The sequence below is a fragment of the Oryctolagus cuniculus genome, chromosome 16 (genome assembly GCF_051225735.1).
Source record: "Oryctolagus cuniculus isolate XC-2025 breed Fujian yellow rabbit chromosome 16, ASM5122573v1, whole genome shotgun sequence".
Taxonomy (NCBI): Eukaryota; Metazoa; Chordata; class Mammalia; order Lagomorpha; family Leporidae; genus Oryctolagus; species Oryctolagus cuniculus.
The window spans coordinates 14,608,492-14,628,460 of NC_142882.1; the positions used below are offsets into that span (position 1 = coordinate 14,608,492).

Here is a 19,969-nt window from a genome sequence, read left to right on the forward strand (position 1 = left end):
AGGTAGTTCTTCCACAGCCATCTAAAGAGAGGGGCGACAGCCGGGAGAAGTGTGAGAACAAGGATTTCAGAGCAACAACGGAACTATGTTTTTCAGACTTTCATTCAGCGGTGCCTCAGCTCTGGCATATGGAGGAGGTTTGAGTGAGGTTCCAATGGCTCAAGAAGATCATGGAATGGCCCATGGACTCCTCTGAAGGAAACGGTGTCCATGATCACACTCACCTTCCCGAGTCCTTCAGGAAAGCCTTGGTGTGTGCCAACATGGGATTTCACTTCTACTTAGGGATGGAACCCAAGAGGGAAGCATTTTTTTTCAGTACCTTCTGAAATAGTTGAACACATCTGACCTGTCAGTTATCCAAGGGTTTGGGAGCATCTGTAATCTATTCACCAAAGGGATTTTCATGAGCCCTTTCTGTAATTTTCCCATATAATATACTAACACTCACAGAGGTAATTTCATTCAATTATGTTTGCTTTTTCATTCAGAACATCAATATGTCAGAATATTCACAACATTCACTTCTTATTCACTGTTTTCTTCATGCACTGAATTCTATTTTATCATATCACATTTGAGTCTTGAACATTCTCATTTTTCTACATATCTTAAGCAAAAGTATGAGTCTTGGTATTTCATAATAGCTCTCAAATGTTTCATGTCCAAGAGAGTAGATGTTTTGTTTTCTCACAATGGATACTTTTGCTCCCCTTCCTAGGAAATTTTTCTTATTTTTATATTTCATCCATAATTTGAGAGTTAAGGATGTTCATACTTGTCAATAGATTACGTGGGATATAATAAGTCTATGTAATCATCTGCTGTTGGGGTGCATTGATTCACATGTTTAAATGTTGAAGTTGAGAGATTGTCATTTTAATGTGTTAAATTCAGGAAATAATTTTATACCATTTCTAAAAGTCAGTATTGATTTTATGTTAAGTGCATTTTTCTTAGTTTCACAGTTTTCTATTAGTCTTACATGCAGAATTTGAAATTCTGAGATTTTGCCTAAAATAGTCAAATTTTGTTTCTTTTCCTTAAACAGTTGAGGAAAAAAATCTTTTTACTTCAGAAGTAGCATTTACTTTTAGTTTCCTAAGTAGATCTATCAAAAAATGTGCTTCTGAAATCTGTTCAATACTTCATTTTACTTGTTGTAATGATACATTAAGGGCATTACATTGAGATGTTTCTTGCTTTTAATAATTTTGCTTAATTGCAGTTAATTTCCCTGAAAAGGTCATTTTTATCCACTGCTGGGTTACTTACAGCACTTGCTGTCAGCTGCATGCTGATGGATTTAATTCTTCTTTTTCCAAATACAAGGCAGCCCAGTGTTTCCTTCAGACCCTGCACAAAGTTTGTAGAAAATATGCAGAGATCTTAAGTATCAAAGGTATATGTACAGATAAACTTATGAACCACATGCCACTCCAAAACCAAATCTTTACCAATGGTCTTAACTCAACTTTCCAGCATCTACATTAAACTGCGATCAGGTAATAAAGTAGAGAACTCTCCAAACTATTTCTGAGAACCCCATAACCTTGAAAAAAAATTAGGATATAAGAAATGATTTTCCTTTGATTACACTAGGTATTCTTGATGCTATATTACAAAACACATGGCACATGAAGCAGTCTAGAAGGGTGTGATTTGATGCAGCATACATGTTTTGAAATATGGCCCTGTCTCACAAAGAAGTGCATAAAATTGCTTATGTGTCAAACATTTTTTAACTTTAATTTAATGAATATAAATTTCCAAAGTACAGCTTATGGATTACAATGGCTTCCCCCCATAACTTCCCTCGCACCCACAACCCTCCCCTTTCCCTCTCCCTCCCCCTTCCATTCACATCAAGATTCATTTCCAATTCTCTTTATATACAGAAGATCAGTTTAGTATACATTAAGTAAAGATTTCAACAGTTTGCACCCACGTAGAAAAACAAGGTGAAAAACATTGTTTGAGTACTCGCTATAGCATTAAATCTCAATGTACAGCACACTAAGGACAGAGATCCTACATGAGGAGTAAGTACACAGTGACTCCTGTTGTTAACTTTACAAATTGACACTCTTGTTTATGGCCTCAGTAATCACCCTAGCCTCTTGTCATGAGCTGCCAAGGCTATGGAAGCCCCCTGAGTTCACTGACTCTGATCATATTTAGACAAGGCCATGGTCAAAGTGGAAGTTCTCTCCTCCCTTCAGAGAAAAGTACCTCTTTCTTTGATGACCCCTTCTTTCCACTGGGATCTCACTTGCAGAGATCTTTCATTTAGGTTTTTTTTTTCCCCCAGAGTGTCTTTGTTTTCCATTCCTGAAATACTCTCATGGGCTTTTCAGCTGGATCCGCATGCCTTAAGGGCTGATTCTGAGGTCAGAGTGCTGTTTAGGACATCTGCCATTCTATGGGTCTGCTGTGTATCTCACTTCCCATGTTGGATCGTTCTCTCCCTTTTTTATTCTATCAGCTACTATTTGCAGACACTAATCTTGTTTATGTGCTCCCTTTGGCTCTTAGTCCTATCATTATGATCAATTGTGAACAGAAATTGATCACCGGGACTAGTGAGATGGCATTGGTACATGCCACCTTGATGGGGTTGAATTGGAATCCCTTGGTATGTTTCTAACTCTACCATTTGCAGTAAGTCAGCTTGAGCATGTCCCGAATTGCACATCTCTTCCCTCTCTTGTTCCCATTCTTTTATTAGTTTGCAAATATTTTTTCCCATTCTGTCGGTTGCCTCTTTACTTTCCTGACTGTTTCTTTTGAAGTTCAGAAACTTCTCAATTTTATGCAATCCCAAATGTTAATTTTGATTTTAACTGCCTGTGTCAAATATTTTTAACACTTGGAAGATTTTAAAAAATTTGATGACAAAGCAAGATTGATTCGAGAATCTGGTATCTGGAGGTAGAACAAGATGTATGATTGCTCAAAGTTTTTTGCCAGATGTGTAAGTTTTAGATGACACCAATGGTATAGTTTATATCCAGAAGATTAAAATTATATATTCTTAATATTCTTAACCTATAATAGCTAACCAGAAGTATCTTGATACCTATTTATACCTAGTTATTAAGATATTATGAGAAAAGTATGCTACATGTTGGTACAAACCACAAAATGGATAGAGCATGAAGACATTGTGCAGTGAAAGGTGCCAGTCAACAGAGGTTTATTTGAATCAATTTATATGAAGTCCCCACAACAGGCAGATCCATAGAGACACAAGGTATGCAAGAGGATGGACTGAAGAATGGGGAGACAATGGGTATGGGAATTTGTGAGGTAACAGAAATGAGTAGTTTTATCAGCAAGGATTTGTCAAGAAGTATCAAAAGCTTTATAAGGGAACATACTTCATGATCCAAGAATTTTCCCTAATTATTTTCATCAGATAAATATGCAAATAAAATGATCATCAGTATAATACATATAGTTGCACAAAATGCATGGCATTCCAAGTATCTAATATTGAGTAAACAAGTGAGGGTTATGCATACAAAATGACACTTGGTGGTCATGGAAACAATACCATAATGTCCATCAGTTATGAGGAAATACTTTCATAACATATAGCTTCATGTGTAAGTCTAATGACACATAGAATTGGCAGACTGTGCCCATAAAGGAATTTTCTACATCTAGGAATAGTAAATTCTGGGACATGACAAGTACACACATGATGGCAGGCTCTCTTCTGCATAGAATGGAGATGGACAGACATCTGCCAGTTGGAAAACAGAAAGTAGAATGCAGAATTTGGCCTCCACACTTGTCTCATGGGCTCCTGAACAAGGCAGGCCCTGACTTTTCCCATATAGAATACCAGTGATTAAGGATTGTCCCTTATTTTCAGGATCTGATGCCCAAAAGACTTCTATGGAGTAGATTTCAAATGTTGATATATGGGGGGACAGGCTGTATTTTGAGTGGTGGATCTCAGGCATGAACAGCTTCTCTACCAGACACACTTGTTAGCAATGACACCCAGTGTGAGTGCCTTAGACCTAACACTGACTTCAGTCCCTTCTCTCTTCCATGTGTCTGCTGGTGCAGGCAGGTGGTGGGGGCAGGTATGGGAGCTGGAGTTCCATTAGTCTCACTCATTTTAAGATCTTCAGAAGCTGATCAGGAGATGAGAACAATAGAGTGGTACAGAATATGTCTATCTGTCTCTGAATGGAGAGCAAAATAAAATGGAAAGAGAAGGTGGTAAAAGGAAAAAGAAGGGAAGGACCTCCATCCTTCATTGATCTGCTTTCTTGCTACTTCTGTGTACAGTTTTTAGAATTCTTAAGCAGGTTAACCAGTGAAAGCACACACTTACGTGCAGTCTGAACAATAGTTAACACATAACTTGATGTTGAACTTACCAATTAACTGCATAAAAATACAAGAAAGATTCTCACCATATATGATTAAGTGATTTAGAATGTATACAGAAATATATGTGGTATCTATAAGTTTCTGTGTATGTGTGTGTGTACTTCTGTCTTCTTAGTTTGCTTCTTTCTCCATGTATTAATTTTTTTTTCCTACCATTTACTCAGCTGCTGGTACAAACTTGCACATCTGATAGATATTGGCTGAGGATGAGGACGTGTATGAGGAACATCATATTTTATGCCTATATGTGAAATGAGAATTGAATGCATATTTAAAAGTTTCATACTTCATCTCCTCTCAGCTCTCTTTGTTTCTAATTCATCTCATGGGCCTACAATTTCTTGAATGCAGTAGGCCATTCTATCATCTGCATTGGTGACCAAGGCTTGGTCATGTACACTCTTGCAGGGAAGTTCTCCAATTTTAGCCAGCAACCCAAGGTCCAGAGGAAAATCCACACACTATGGATATCATAGTGTGTCATATGATGCCTTGATCGTGGAAGGATACATCACCCCCAGCATTGTTTGCAAATTGGCTTTTCCTTGGAAGTTACTGAAGCTGTGGGACAGGCATAATTGGAAAGAAAGAGCACTCAAATGAGAGGTGGGAGGTGCATGTGTACTCAGCAGTCCTTATTTTTCCTCACCCTCCCTATCCTCTAGGTGTCTTTTGGTTGAAATACATTTTTTTTTTTTTGGTGGCCACCATCTCATGAGTTCAAATGGTGAGAAATTATTTGTCCATGTACCCTTCCAGCAAATCTTGGAGTATTTTATTCAGTGTAGGCGTATGATATAGTTCAAGGGTGCCTAGGATGTGACTTCTTGTTTAACCTATCTCACAAAGGTTTGGTTGCAAGTTTATGGAAGCTAATCATAGTACTTCAATAACATAACAGAGAGGCCGGCGCTGTGGCTCACTTGGTTAATCCTCTGCCTGTGGCACTGGTATCCCATATGGGTGCCAATTCTAGTCCCGGTTGCACTTCTTCCAGTCCAGCTCTCTGCTGTAGCCCAGGATTGCAGTGGAGGATGGCTGAAGTGCTTTGGCCCTGCACCCCCACGGGAGACCAGGAAGAAGCACCTGGATCCTGGCTTTGGATCAGTGCAGTGCTGGCCATGGTGGCCATTTGGGGGGGTGAACCAACAGAAGGAAGACCTTTCTCTCTGTCTCTCTCTCTCTGTCTATAACTCTACCTGGATGGAAATGTTATTATGATTTTTGTGTAGGTTGGACAAATGACAAGTATGTACATACAGGGAGAGGTTTTTTTTAAAATTCTATTCAAGTTCAAAAAATGAAATTCAAGCTACTTTTTTTGTTCAACAATTACAAATGCACGCATAGATTTTTCAGAATTCACAATTTCTGTTTTTATGCACCTTGTATCATCTGGTAGGCCCAAGCTTACAAAAATGTATACATTATATAAGTGCAATTCTTTGTATACATATTACTTAAGTTATTTTCTGTCTCTACCATTGGACTATTTTATGAGAATGGCATTTCTTTCATATTATAAGAATCAGGGTATGACCAAAAAGAAAACTTCCAAATCTTCTGACTATATTTAAATTATCTATATTGTGAGCTAACCCTTGTCTTCTGGGTCACATGTTACCTAATGTAGTGTATATTAGAAATATATCTTTGTAATCCATTGACAAATTCATTTCTTTTCTAAAAACTGACTAAATAAGAACACAGGGTATTTCTAATCCTATTGCTATACGTACAAATAGAAATTAGATGGTGATATGAATTTTCTGTGATTAATTGTTACGGATGGTTATTTGCCTTTTTCTTATACTTTAATTTCTCCAGCTAATTTATTTAATGTGTTTGTCCCATGTACAGGCATATATGAGTTCTAAATATATTGTACATGTTAGTGATGTATTCTGATAATAAAGGGATAAAATCCAGACAAATCCATCTATCACTGAGGAAGAAAAGGCATGCTCAGAATATAGTTATATTGCTTTCAAGATGAACACAATAATTTCCTCTGCAAATGTGCACATACTATGTGGTGATTTAAAGAGTCTTGTCACTGTACACATTGTGGAAAAGTGCTTCTTTACATGAGGAAGGTGTGGTTCGTGGAAGCCACATGAGGCATTGCTGTGGATGAGGCAGTCCCCATGCTGCTCTATGTTGTTCTGTGCACAGATATGCTCACATTTCATATGCCCAGTGTTTAAGGAGAGTGACTTACTGCTCTTAGCATGCAAGAAAACACGCATGATCTCCATGGGCTCTGTACGCTTTGCAATTTCAACTGATGAGGCATGAACTTTGGATGTAGCATCATCAGGACAGTGGTATTTTCCTCATTTTCTCCCCATGTCTCTGAGGAGCACAATCCCTTCTCTCAGAACCCAATGTTATATGTTTACTCTGAGACTAATGTAAATCTTTACTGCATTGATATCTTACAACTTTGGGTTTCATGTGCTCTGTATTACCATGGAAATAAAATAAATTTCCAGCCCAGAATCCTCTAAAGCTACTGTGTTCTGGTTTTGGCAGTGATATTTCCTGATAGAGGTTTGTTTGAAATGGTCCTTCCATTATGAATCTCTGAGATGCTAATGCAGACCATTGGAGGCAGCAGAAATGGCTCAAGTAGTTGGATTTCTGTATGTAGATGGGGAACCTCGATTGAGTTCCTGGCTCTTGCTGTCTGGTTAAGGCCAATTGGGCTTATTCTATGAAGATCTTCCAATGAGTTTGTTTTCATTCATTTATTTGTTTACTTATTTTTAAAGGAAAGAGTGAATTGGAGGAAGCCTGACAGACTGGAGGGAAGGGCAAAGAAGGAAAATAGGGAGGAGAATGTAAGAGAGAGAGAGAGAGAGAGAGAGAGAGAGAGAGAGAGAGAGAGAAGATATTGAGACAGAGAGAGAGAGGATATATATATATATATATATATAGAGAGAGAGAGAGAGAGAGAGAGAGAGATCAGGAGATGGAGAGAAAGAGAGCCACATGTTCAGGAACAGGCCCTCCAAAAATTTTCCTGGGGGATGGGCAGGGAAGTAGGAGCAGTGATTCCCATTAGGAAAGGGGTGGAGCTGACACTGGTGGTTTGGCCATGTGGTCACCTGGCTTCCAGCAATGTCAGTGGGGGCTAGAGCCTAGGATGGTGTCCAGGTGTAGATCAAGCCATAGATAAGAATGTGGCATTTTACTGACATTCCCCCCTTGTGTTTTTTATAAAGTAAGGGTTGCATGGGATTATATTCACCCCAAAAGACCAGGAAGGGTAGAGGGGTGATGTTCAGTGTTTAAAGCTACTTTCTGCTAACATTGAGCAATGAGGTTCTCTTTGCTACATGGAGTGATGTCTCAAGCCACTGTCTCCTGGGTGGGGAGCTGAGTATATCCCTGTAGCAGCATTTGGTTGACCACCTGGATGGTGAAGGCCTTGATTTGTTCCATTATCACTTCCTGTAAACGCTGTAAACATTATCATTTCCAGTAAATAGCAGGAAGTTAGTAAAATGCCACAATCTTATCTATGGATTGATCTACACCTGGACACCTTCCTAGGCTCTAGCCCCTGCTGACATTGCTGGAACCCAGGTGACCACATGGCCCAACCACCAGACACAGACATGGTAGAATAAAAGACAGGGTGATAATAGCAACTAATGATCCTAAGAGTGGCATTAACCAAGTAATGCGAGGATCTCATAGAGGAGAGGAAATGAGGGGGTGTGTCTCTGGACCCTTGGGAGGACTTTGATGGATATGGTTTAAAGCTGATTCCAGCCAAGACTTGGAGAAAAGCCACTCATCTTTTTTGGGTAGAGGGGTTTTTCTGTAGAGAAATTCTGAAAAATCATGCAACATTAAGTGGGTTAGAGAACCATCAATACACACAGGCCAGGAGTAGAGCCATTGATATTAGAGTAGAGGTTATGATTACAAAGGAATGAGGCCCCAGATGAGCTAGATATGATCTAGAACAAAAGAACAAAAGACAAAAGTTCTCATTATTGGAGAACCTAAGAAAGGTGCTTTCAAAGTCACACATGAGTTCTCCAATTTGGAGGCAAATAGAAACTGACAGAAAGGGCCTGATAATAATCTGGTGGGTTTTAAGGCCTTGTCAGTTATGAGGTCCAGACCTCATCTCTTCCCATGGGGTACATCCTAAGGGAGGTGTGAACCTCCTTGGGAAGGCATCCTGTTGACTTCCATTACCTACTTGGCCTGTGAGGAGAGCTGGCCAGGTAAAGGCAGGTGGCATCTCTAACAGGAAATTTACAGTTCTGCCTGCAATATTACTGACCTTACTTGGCCATTCCCTCAGCAGTGGTGGTTACTCTGGAAGCTGGACTGAGTGAAGGGCTTTCAGCTTAGAGCCAGAAAGATCTGTGGTTCTGACCTGGGTGTTCTTTGACTCCAGGACAGTTTCATTTCCAGTGATCCAACTCTTGGCTGGCAGCTGCCAGGGCTCTTCATAAGCTGACTTATGCTGAAGCCCTGGATTTCCACATTGAAAGCCACTGCAGTGAACAGGCCTGTTGGGTCTCTTTGAGGGCAGATCCCTGTAGAGAGCTGCCTTTAATAGGCCTGCCACCTATTTGTGGTGGAATGAGAAAGCCATGGCAAAATGGCCACTGGCAGGTGAGTGTCAGTTATTCAGGAATGGGTTCGAAACCCACCTGGCAATGGAGCCTGCCTGGCTTCAGGCTGTGATTGGTTAGGGCATAAATGCACCTTGACCGGATTGGCTGCCTCAGCTATATAAGCTGCTGTACCAACTGAAATAAATGGGTCTGTGGGCTGCTTGCCTCTGGCCCGCTTCCACCCGACTCCTGGTATCTGTGTGGTGACTCTGCACTTGTTGCTCACACTGGACTCCTCCTCAGAATGAATCCACAGCAACACCTATGTTTACATTGCTTCTAATACCTAGCTTTCTTCTGCTCCTGGCTTTTGTTAAAGCAGACCAGAGAATGAAAGTCAAGGGGTGCTCAAGTCCCATCTCTAGTCTTCATTAGGTGAAACTAGAAGTCTATAGTCACAGGCAGGTTCTGGTAGTGGTTTTTTTCTGAGGCAGACAATGCACATGAGGAAAGCTATGTCCTCACTTTAAATTTTTTTCTCCCATTTTTGGTCTATTTACTGTGTCATGTCAAGGTAAACCTAGCTGTGAAATCATAATCTAAGCTCTCATTTTTGACTATTCTATTATTAGAGAAAATGTTAGTCATCCCTTTTATAAGATCTAAATTCAAATTGTGCATCTTAGAGAATCCTTCAGTATAGAGTCAGTTTCCCACCTTGAAGAAAATAGAGAAATAAGGGAAGAAGAATAGAGAAATGAGGGAGCAAGTCCCAGATCACTTACTGACAATAGCAATATCAAATAAAAACTTAGAAAGGTATTTCAACCATTAGATAACAACTTAGGAAAACATTTACCAGAAGGTCTAATGCTTCTATGAATTCTAAGAATACATGTAACAACTAACTGAGCACCAAAAAGGAAACCTGTTAAAGTGAAATGAACACTATGAGAGACAGTGACTTGATCAGCCCTCACCCTGACTGTTGATGAGCAACTTAATATGTTATCCCTCTTAGTATTTTTTTTTGTTTGTTCTACTTAATACTTTTGGTTGAATACTGTAATCAATACACAATTCTTCTTAAGTGCTGAAACTTAACTGAAAAGTGATTGCTGTTAAATATAAGAGCAGGAATAAGAGAGGGAAGAGATGTGCAATCCAGGACATGCTCAAGCTGACTTACCTCAAATGGTAGAGTTAGCAACATACCAGGGGATTCCAATTCAATCCCATCAAGGTGACATGTACCAATGTCATCTCACTAGTCCAAGTGATCAATTTCTGTTCACAATTGATCATGATGATAGGACTAAGAACCAAAGGGAGCACATAAACAAGAATAGTGTCTGCAAATAGTAGCTGATAGAATAAAAAAGGGAGAGAATGATCCAACATGGGAAGTGAGATACACAGCAGACCCATAGAATGGCAGATGTCCTAAACAGCACTCTGGCCTCAGAATCAGCCCTTAAGGCATGCGGATCCAGCTGAAAAGCCCATGAGAGTATTTCAGACATGGAAAGCCAAGACACTCTGGGGGAAAAAAACCTAAATGAAAGATCTCTACAAGTGAGATCCCAGTGGAAAGAAGGGGTCATCAAAGAAGGAGGTACCTTTCTCTGAAAGGAGGAGAGAACTTCCACTTTGACCATGGCCTTGTCTAAATATGATCAGAGTCAGTGAACTCAGGGGACTTCCATAGCCTTGGCAGGTCATGACAAGAGCCTAGGGTGATTACTGATGCCGTAAACAAGAGTGTCAATTTGTTAAGTCAACAACAGGAGTCATTGTGCACTTACTCCTCATGTAGGATCTTTGTCCTTAATGTGCTGTACATTGAGATCTAATGCTATAACTAGTACTCAAACAGTATTTTTCACTTTACGTTTCTGTGTGGGAGCCAACTGCTGAAATCTTTACTTAATGTATGCTAAACTGATCTTCTGTATATAAAGAGAATCGAAAATGAATCAATGTGAATGGAAGGGGAGAGAGAGCAGGAAAGGGGAGGATTGCGGGTGGGAGGGACGTTATGGGGGGAAGCCATTGTAATCCATAAGCTGTACTTTGGAAATTCATATTCATTAAATAAAAGTTAAAAAAAAGAATACATGTATTTGGAAACATCTCTAAAGTATCGAACATTGTGTAGCTTGTTTAAGCAGCAAACTCAAGCACAAGCACATAAAATATTTTTAGTTTCTTTGTACTAGCAGATTTAAAACATCTGAAATAGAGATTCAGGTCACATGGATTAAAATGTATCTTTGATTATTTTTAGCAGTTTAAATCGATGAGCAATCTTTTTATCTATAAGGCAATTAAAACAAAGCTCTTAATAAATCTTCCCATATAGACATACAATATGTGCACATGTGTAACATACAAGGTAGAACAATAAAGCAGTTTCATTAATAGCTTCTTGAAATCTTTAGGTCTTTTTTATTACCATATATAAAACTGTAGATGTCAAAAGATTAAATTGCCACATTAAAAGTTATAACCTCATTAACCAACAAGAGGCACTTGCTTACTCCATTGTTTTTGAAAGCACCTGTAGTATTTTACAGAACAGTTAACCCTTTAGGCCTCTGGGCCTTTCTCATTAAGATAACCATCACGTCTAGTAACACAAAATCATTAGACTTTTTAACTTTCAGACATTTATATCAGCAGCATTTTATATTATCAAAACTTAAAATTTAGCACCACTTCACATATTGACAGTACTTTTGATATAATCCAAATAGCCAACAGACACATGAAAAAATGTTCGAGATCAGTAGCCATCAGTGAAATGCAAATCTAAACCACAATGAGATTTCGCCTCACCCCAGTTAGAATGGCTCTCATACAGAAATTAACAAACAACAAATGCTGGTGCGATTGTGGGGAAAAAGGAAACCTAATCCACTGTTGGTGGAATGTAGACTTGGAAAACCATTATAGAAGGCAGTTTGGAGACATGTCAGAAATCTGAATGTAGTCCTACCATATGAGCTAGCCATCCCACTCCTGGGAATTTACCCAAGGGAAATGAAATCAGCATATGCAAGAGTTATCTGCATTCCCATGTTTATTGCAGCTCAATTTATAATAGCTAAGACATGGAATCAACATGAATGTCCATCAACTAAGACTGGGTAGAGCAATTTTGGGATATGTACTCTATGGAATACTACACAGTGGTAAAAAAGGTGAAATCTGATCATTTGCAACAAAATGGATGAATCTGGAAAACGTCATACTTAGAGAGAAATAAGCCAGTCTCAAAGGGTCAAAACCATATGTTCTCCATGATCTGTGATAACTAACAGAGCACCTAAAATGAAAGCTATATAAATCAAACTGTCACTATGAGAAGCAATGACTTAAACAACCTTTGTCTTATCTGTTGAGGAACAGTTTTTAATTATTTTTATTTTTGCCTACTTAATAACATTGGTTGAACTCTTTCTTTAACATAGAATTAATCATATGTGTATAAAGTCAATTGAAAGTAGATCCCTATAAAAATAAAGGTGGGAATAAGAGAGAGAGGAACTGTATAGTTTTGCATACATCCCCATGGACTTACTTCTAAGGGTAAACCTAAAATCTCACTCTGATACTCCAAATCCCATGAAACTGGGTGGTAATAATGCCATCTTACATGTTAAAGTGATCATATTATGTTTAATTGATCATATAGATAGGATTAACTGTCAGAGGGATTATATAAATATGATCAAGTGTTTGGTAATAACAATAGAGAGAATTAAAATGGAGAGAATGTTACAACATGGGAAGCAGTCCACACAAAAGATTATAGAATGACAGGAGTCCTAAGCAGCAAACAGTGTGTATATTTTCAGGGATAGCCCTATCATATAAAATGGCATTGGTATTTATAACTTGCTGGTCAGCTCTGTTTCCATTTTAAATATCACTCTTATTTTTTATTAAACTATTTCTAGATGGCATTGTGTTTTTTGAGAGGTAGAGAGAAATGGAGAGAGAGATGGCTGAGAAACCAACCTTTCACTGCTTCACATCTCAGTGCCCACAGTAGCTGAGCCTGAACTGAGGCCAGGGCCAGGAGCCAGGAAAAATATTGATTGAAAGGGACCCAATATCTCTGAGTCATCACCACTCACTGAAAGGGTTTATTTCCTGGGAATCTGGGGTCAGGGGTCAGAACCAAATTACAAACCCAAATACTGTCATGTGGAACAAGGTGATTTTTTTGGTAAATAAATCCACTTTATTGCAGAATCTATAGCAGAAGCAGCAAGAAACTTAAAAATTTAATAGAAAAAAGATCTGACTTGATACTAGAAACAGAAGTTGTACATAGAAAAAAAGCTGACAAAGACATACAAGAGTTTTATCACCAAATTAGGAAATGTTTTTGAAGGATATTTAAAAAGCAACATAATATTAATATATTGGATGACAGAATTTTATAAAGATGTCATAGCTCCCCAGATTGAACCTATAAATTTAACTCAGCAAAATACCAAAAAAGATTTTTAGTGGAACTCGACAAACTGAAACTAAAGTTAGTATAGAAGTCCAAAAACAGATAGTACAATTCTGAAAATGAACAAAGGTACACACCCTTCTACATATCAAAACTTTTTATTACACCACAGTAAGTAAGAGTGTGGCATTGGCTCAGAATTGGTTTGATCAGTGGAAAAGGACAAACTGAGGACATATCCATGCATATATGGAAACTGTACAATCATGGAACAAGGTGATCTTAATTGCTGGACTCATTGCCTAAACAACAACGGTTTTTAGTTTTGCTTATTTTACAGTGTTGGAATGCAACTTCCTTTTGATTACAAAGTTGAAAATGTGAAGAAATGCATGAGAAAAATTTCAGGATCCCCTAGAACTGCGTTGGTTCTTTAAAGCTTTCAAAGAATTTTTATCAGGTTTTATGAGAATAATGTAGCACTTGGGGAGGAAGATGCAGCCCAGGAGCCCTGCACTGGAGGCCAAGATGGAGAAGATCTCCACAGCCACCATGACCTTCCCCTTGGTGCTGTGGTAGACAGGAAGGAAGGTCACCCAGACACTGCAGAACACCAGCATGCTGAAGGTCAGGAACTTGGCTTCATTGAATGTGTCAGGCAGATTCCTGGCTAGGAAAGCCACAGTGAAGCTTGCCAGGGCCAAGGAGCCCAGGTAGCCCAGGACACAGTAGAAGGCAGTGACTGAACCCTTATTGCACACCAGGATGATGTGGTCAGGCTCAGAATGTGCATCTAACTCAATAAATGGAGGAGAAATTCCCAACCAGATGACACAGAGAGCCACTTGGATCAAGGAGCAGATGGGAATGATGAGGTTAGAAGCTCCTGATACCAGCAATCGCCTGATAGTTCTTCCAGGTTTTGTAACTTTGAAAGCAAGAATCACAGTGATGGTCTTGGCCAGCACGGTGGAAACAGCCACTGTGAACACAAGGCCAAATGCTATTTGCTGGAGAAGGCAGGTGGCTGTGTTTGGACGGCCAAGGAAGAGTAAGGAGCAGAGGAAGCACAGGAGGAGGGTGATGAGCAGGATGTAGCTGAGGGTCCTGTTATTGGCCTTGACGATGGGAGTGTCTCGGTGCTTCACAAAGACCCAGAGGACTGCAGCTGTGAGGACAGAGAAGGACAGAGCCACGGAGGCCAGAGCCGTCCCCAGGGCATCCTCAAAGGCTAAGAATATCACCAGCTTGGGGAGGCAGCGGTTTCTCTCCATGTTTGGGTACTCGTGATCTGCACATGGGATGCACTGCTCTGCATCTGCGGAGAAAAGGAAGACTGTCTCCACTTCACAATTTGCTCCTTTTTCCCTGTTAAGGAAAATGGTCCCCTTTGCAATGTCATGGTGAGTCCAGCCTGCTCTAATGTGTACCAGGACACACTAAAGTATATTTCTGTACTCCTGACCCAGAGAGAATGCTCGTCTCTAGGTGTAGGAAGCTCACTGAAACAAGCTCCTTAGCACATGGGGCTCTGGGGACTCATTTTGTCACTCAGAGATATTTCTTTCAGTGTTTTATTTTCTCAAAGTGATGTATTTCCTGTATTTCATATGGGCATAGATTCTTCCAAACCCTCTTCTCTACTGTCCCTAGTGTTTTTCTCTGGAGAAGCTTTTGTTCACATGGGTTAAAATATTTGTCTGCAGGCCGGCGCCGTGGCTCAATAGGCTAATCCTCCACCTTGCGGCGCCGGCACACCGGGTTCTGGTCCCGGTCGGGGCGCCGGATTCTGTCCCGGTTGCCCCTCTTCCAGGCCAGCTCTCTGCTGTGGCCAGGGAGTGCAGTGGAGGATGGCCCAGGTGCTTGGGCCCTGCACCCCATGGGAGACCAGGAAAAGCACCTGGATCCTGGCTCCTGCCATCGGATCAGCGCGGTGCGCCGGCTGCAGCGGCGGCCATTGGAGGGTGAACCAACGGCAAAGGAAGACCTTTCTCTCTGTGTCTCTCTCTCGCTGTCCACTCTGCCTGTCAAAAAAAAAAAAAAAAAAAAAAAAAAAAAAAGAAAATATTTGTCTGCAGTCACCAGGTTTAAGGTTTTTTTTTTTTAATACTCAAATGTAGATGACCTATTTAAAATATCTATCACTCCTAGGACTTCCATACATCAGTCAATACTCTAATTTACTGCATGGACTCATCACTCTTTCCATATAAATGTTGATATGCTGTGATTGCATAGAAAAGAATTATTGCTACTAGTTTTTTTTAAAGTTTTTTTATTTTTTTTTAATTTTTTGACAGGCAGAGTGGACAGTGAGAGAGAGAGACAGAGATTAAGGTCTTCCTTTGCCGTTGGTTCACCCTCCAATGGCTGCTGCGGCCAGCGCACTGTGGCCGGCACACTGCGCTGATCCGATGGCAGGAGCCAGGTACTTATCCTGGTCTCCCATGGGGTGCAGGGCCCAAGGACTCAGGCCATCCTCCACTGCACTCCCTGGCCACAGCAGAGAGCTGGCCTGGAAGAGGGGCAACCGGGACAGAATCCGGCGCCCCCACCCGGGACTAGAACCCAGTGTGCCGGCGCCACGAGGCGGAGGATTAGCCTAGTGAGCCGCGGCGCCACCACTACTAGTTTTTTAATGGTTGTATGGGAGTAAGTGATATTTTCATCACAGTATTGAAAGAGAACTTTCCACTCCTTTTCACTGAAAGCATGGCTTGTTCATCATTTTAGTCATGTGAACACCACATGGACACCACATTGTCTCTGTTGAAGTAATACACTTCTGCAGCAGCAGCATGAAGGAAGTCATTAAGAACAGGCCAGTTGGTGACCATGTCTCTCTCTCAATCATATGTCAATTTAAGAAACAAAAGTAGATTCAGTGTTGTGGCATGATATGTAAAGCCACCAGCTGCAATGCCAGCATCCCTTATGGACATTGTTTTGTGTTCCAGTAATCCATTTCCAATCCAGCTCCCTGCTAATGGCCTGGAAAAAGCCGCAGAAGATGGCCCAAGTACTTGGGTCCCCTGAACCCATGTGGGAGACCCAAATGAACCTGGCTGCTGGCATCTGCCTTGCCAAACCTGGTCAATTGTGCATGTCTGGGGCTTGAATAAGTAGATGGAATCTCTCTCTCTCTCTCTCTCTCTCTCTCTCTCTCCTCTGTAACTCTTTGAAATTAAAAAAATATTTTTTAAAAGAAAGGAAATGATATTAGTTGGTCCACACTTGTAGTAAAGTGCTTCTCAGGTTTTAAGTTGGTAATCATACAAGCTTCATGGACTGGAGGACTGGAGGTGTTATGTAGTTGCATAGTTATTAGGATGTTTTGTCTGTATATTTCACACTTATTTTCTCTTATTCTAGTATAGAAAACAAAAGGACAAAGGGAGGCATTCATTATGTGTACTACACAGCACGCACTATGTAAAAGACCCAGCACAGAAAGTAATACAGTATTCCCATCACAATTCCTGTGAAGTAGCTCCCTGTTTCTCAGGTGTGTATGGAAAAGTTTTGATTTCAAGATTTCTAGAAATCCTTAGAGAGCCTTAACAAATGCTCATCTGATATTTTTTGTTCAGACATTAGTAGGCCTACTAGAAGATCTCAGATTGAGACAGCCTCATCTAGCACTGGATGGAAAAGAAGGATATCAGAGAGAATCAGTGTCAGTGTTGAGCTAGAGAGGATGAGCACCACCAGACTACTGAGATGGCGAGAGTGAGCATACAACAAGTATATGGAAAGAGTGAGTGAAAGTGTGCATAGAGAACAATGGGGCACTCTTATCCCATTATAAAGATTCTTGGTTTCCTTTTTATCTAGAAATAGTTAAGATGGTGGAGTTTTCATAGTGAGTTACATGTTTTCTACCTGTATGATTGGAAATGTCTCTCTCTGTACAAATAACACAAATATAGCAGCAGACAGCTCTTCCTTCCTGTGGCATTTTCCTGAATCCTGGACCACACCTCTGGCCACATAAAGACTGAGGAGTCTGATGGGGAAAGAGAAGCGATGGTCATTGTTTTGCACATCATTAGGCACTGTGATAAGATGTCTCTATTTGCCCCATCACTCTGAAGGTCATCACTGTCTTCCCCATTCTCTGTCTTGTTGATTTTTTCATACATCCAATTTGTAGTTTCTATGATGCTCATTCCAGGTTTGTCAATTGTCTACCAAACATTATGAGGGTACCTGATTGCTGTAATTTTGTTCATCACCAGATCTATTCTTCTAGGCCTTTGTTTCTTTCTACTACATTTCTTTCTCTGAAATCTTTAACATTCATATCATTATTCTGTAATGTGTATATTTGAGACTGAGTATTCAGAAAAAGACAAGGCCACAGAGAAATGATGAGCAAATGTTATAAAGATATGGATTGTGTATCTAATCCTCTTCTGGACTTCTAGATTCAGGAAGAGTATCAATTTCAAGAAACTAAGAATGCATTTTGGGCATAAAGCATGATAGTTACACAAATCACCCACAAAATTCCCTGGGGGATTTCAACAGTAGAATGATGATAAAACATTTGACCACAGCTGTGAGATGCTATGCAGAAAAGAAACTGCACTTATTGGCAACCACAATGACAATGAAAATGAGAATGCTTGCTACAAATAGGCGATGGATAGATCAACTTATAATTTACTTGTGTTCATGCTGCATTAAAATATATGACTCTCACCATATTTAAGATATCACTGTTCTTCTAAATCTATATATCTATATATATACATGAAGTGAAAATTTTTCACCTTATATAAATAAAAAATTGAAAAAATTTAGAATTTCTGTACACATGTATTTTGTAATTTTATGTCTATATACTGATATCTATCTCTATTCATTAACATTGCTCATTTTAGTCACTCAACATCTGAATGCATAATTATTTCCAAAGTAAAAACAGCAATAACTAATACAAACATAAACTTCTTTTTTTTTTTTTTTTTTTTTTTTTTTTTTGACAGGCAGAGTGGACAGTGAGAGAGAGAGACAGAGAGAAAGGTCTTCCTTTGCCGTTGGTTCACCCTCCAATGGCCGCCGCGGCCGGCGCGCTGCGGCCGGCGCACCGCGCTGATCCGATGGCAGGAGCCAGGAGCCAGGTGCTTTTCCTGGTCTCCCATGGGGTGCAGGGCCCAAGCACCTGGGCCATCCTCCACTGCACTCCCTGGCCACAGCAGAGGGCTGGCCTGGAAGAGGGGCAACCGGGACAGAATCCGGCGCCCCGACCGGGACTAGAACCCGGTGTGCCGGCGCCGCTAGGCGGAGGATTAGCCTACTGAGCCGCGGCGCCGGCCCACAAACATAAACTTCTAATACACATTGACTCATATATGTGTAAGGGACACCATATCTTTTGAAGCCAAGATGATAATTGAGAATTGAATGCTTATTTAAAATCTCGCACTTAATCTCCTCTCAGACCCTCTGTATGTATCGAATATTTCCATGGATCCACACCTTCTTGAATGCTATAGGCCATTCTATCATCTCTTCATTGAGGACCAAGCCTTGGTCATGTGCACTCTCAGAGGAGAACTCCCCGATTTTAATCAGCAACCGAAATCCAGCAGGAAAATTCACAATGTTGTGGATATCATAATGTGCCATATGGTGTCTTGTTTCATGGAAGGAAACATCCTCCCCAGCACTGTTGGTAAATTGGATTTTCTTCAGGAGTGGATGAAGCTGGAGGGGAGGCACAATTGGAAAGAGGGAGAACATTCAGATGAGAGGTGGGAGCTGCATATGACTGAGAAATCCTTCTTTTGCCTCCTGTGTATCCTCAGGTTTTCTATTTGGTGGAGGCTGACTTTTGTCTGAATGATCATCATATCATTGTTCAAATGCAGGGAATTCTACCCCCCAACACCCATTAAAATGATGGGGACCATTTGAATCCAGAGAAATCACAGGATGTGTCCCACAGGGTGGCTGACCATGAAAGATTGTTAGAGGTTTAGGAAAGCTCATCTTAGTTTTCCAAATGTAAACAACATGGCTTTATATATGTGATATCTTGATTATTGTGATGGTTCCATAGGTGAGTGCAAACATGTGCACTTTTCAAAATATACCCCCTACCAAATAGAATGAAATCCTCTCTTTGACAAAAAATGGATGCAACTGGAGACCTTTATGCTTATGCTTACTGAAATAAACCAGTTCCAATCAGAAAATACAATTTGTTTTCTGTGATGTGTAGTAGTTACTATAGATGCGAAGAAAAACCCCACCATGTATCAAAATGAAACTGATATCTTGGATTTCATTTTTGCTTATCATCTTGTGTAAGTTCCTGTGGAACATGGTCTTTCTACTTTTCATTTATGAATCATTATGATTACTGTGGCATTACACCTGTGATTATAAAGGAAATTGAAATGCTATTTTTGCAAAAATTAAAAAGAAAGGAAGGAGGGGAGAATGAGAGAGGGAGGGAAGGAAGAATGGATATCTTCTTAGAAATGTATCTATGAAATAC

At 40.1% G+C, this 19,969-nt stretch overlaps 1 protein-coding gene across 1 annotated transcript in view; it reads right to left on the reverse strand.

Moving 5' to 3' along the window:
• Positions 1-13,865: 13,865 nt before the first annotated feature.
• The window catches only part of LOC127488955 (vomeronasal type-2 receptor 116-like), a 36,594-nt gene continuing 30,490 nt past the window's right edge, over positions 13,866-19,969 (reverse strand). Inside the window, exons 5-7 of the mRNA XM_089315560.1 lie at positions 18,946-19,173; positions 17,344-17,467; positions 13,866-14,779 (exon numbers count right to left, since the gene is read on the reverse strand). Of these exons, the coding sequence (XP_089171686.1) occupies positions 13,866-14,779; positions 17,344-17,467; positions 18,946-19,173 (1,266 nt within the window). The remainder of the gene's footprint in view (positions 14,780-17,343; positions 17,468-18,945; positions 19,174-19,969) is intronic.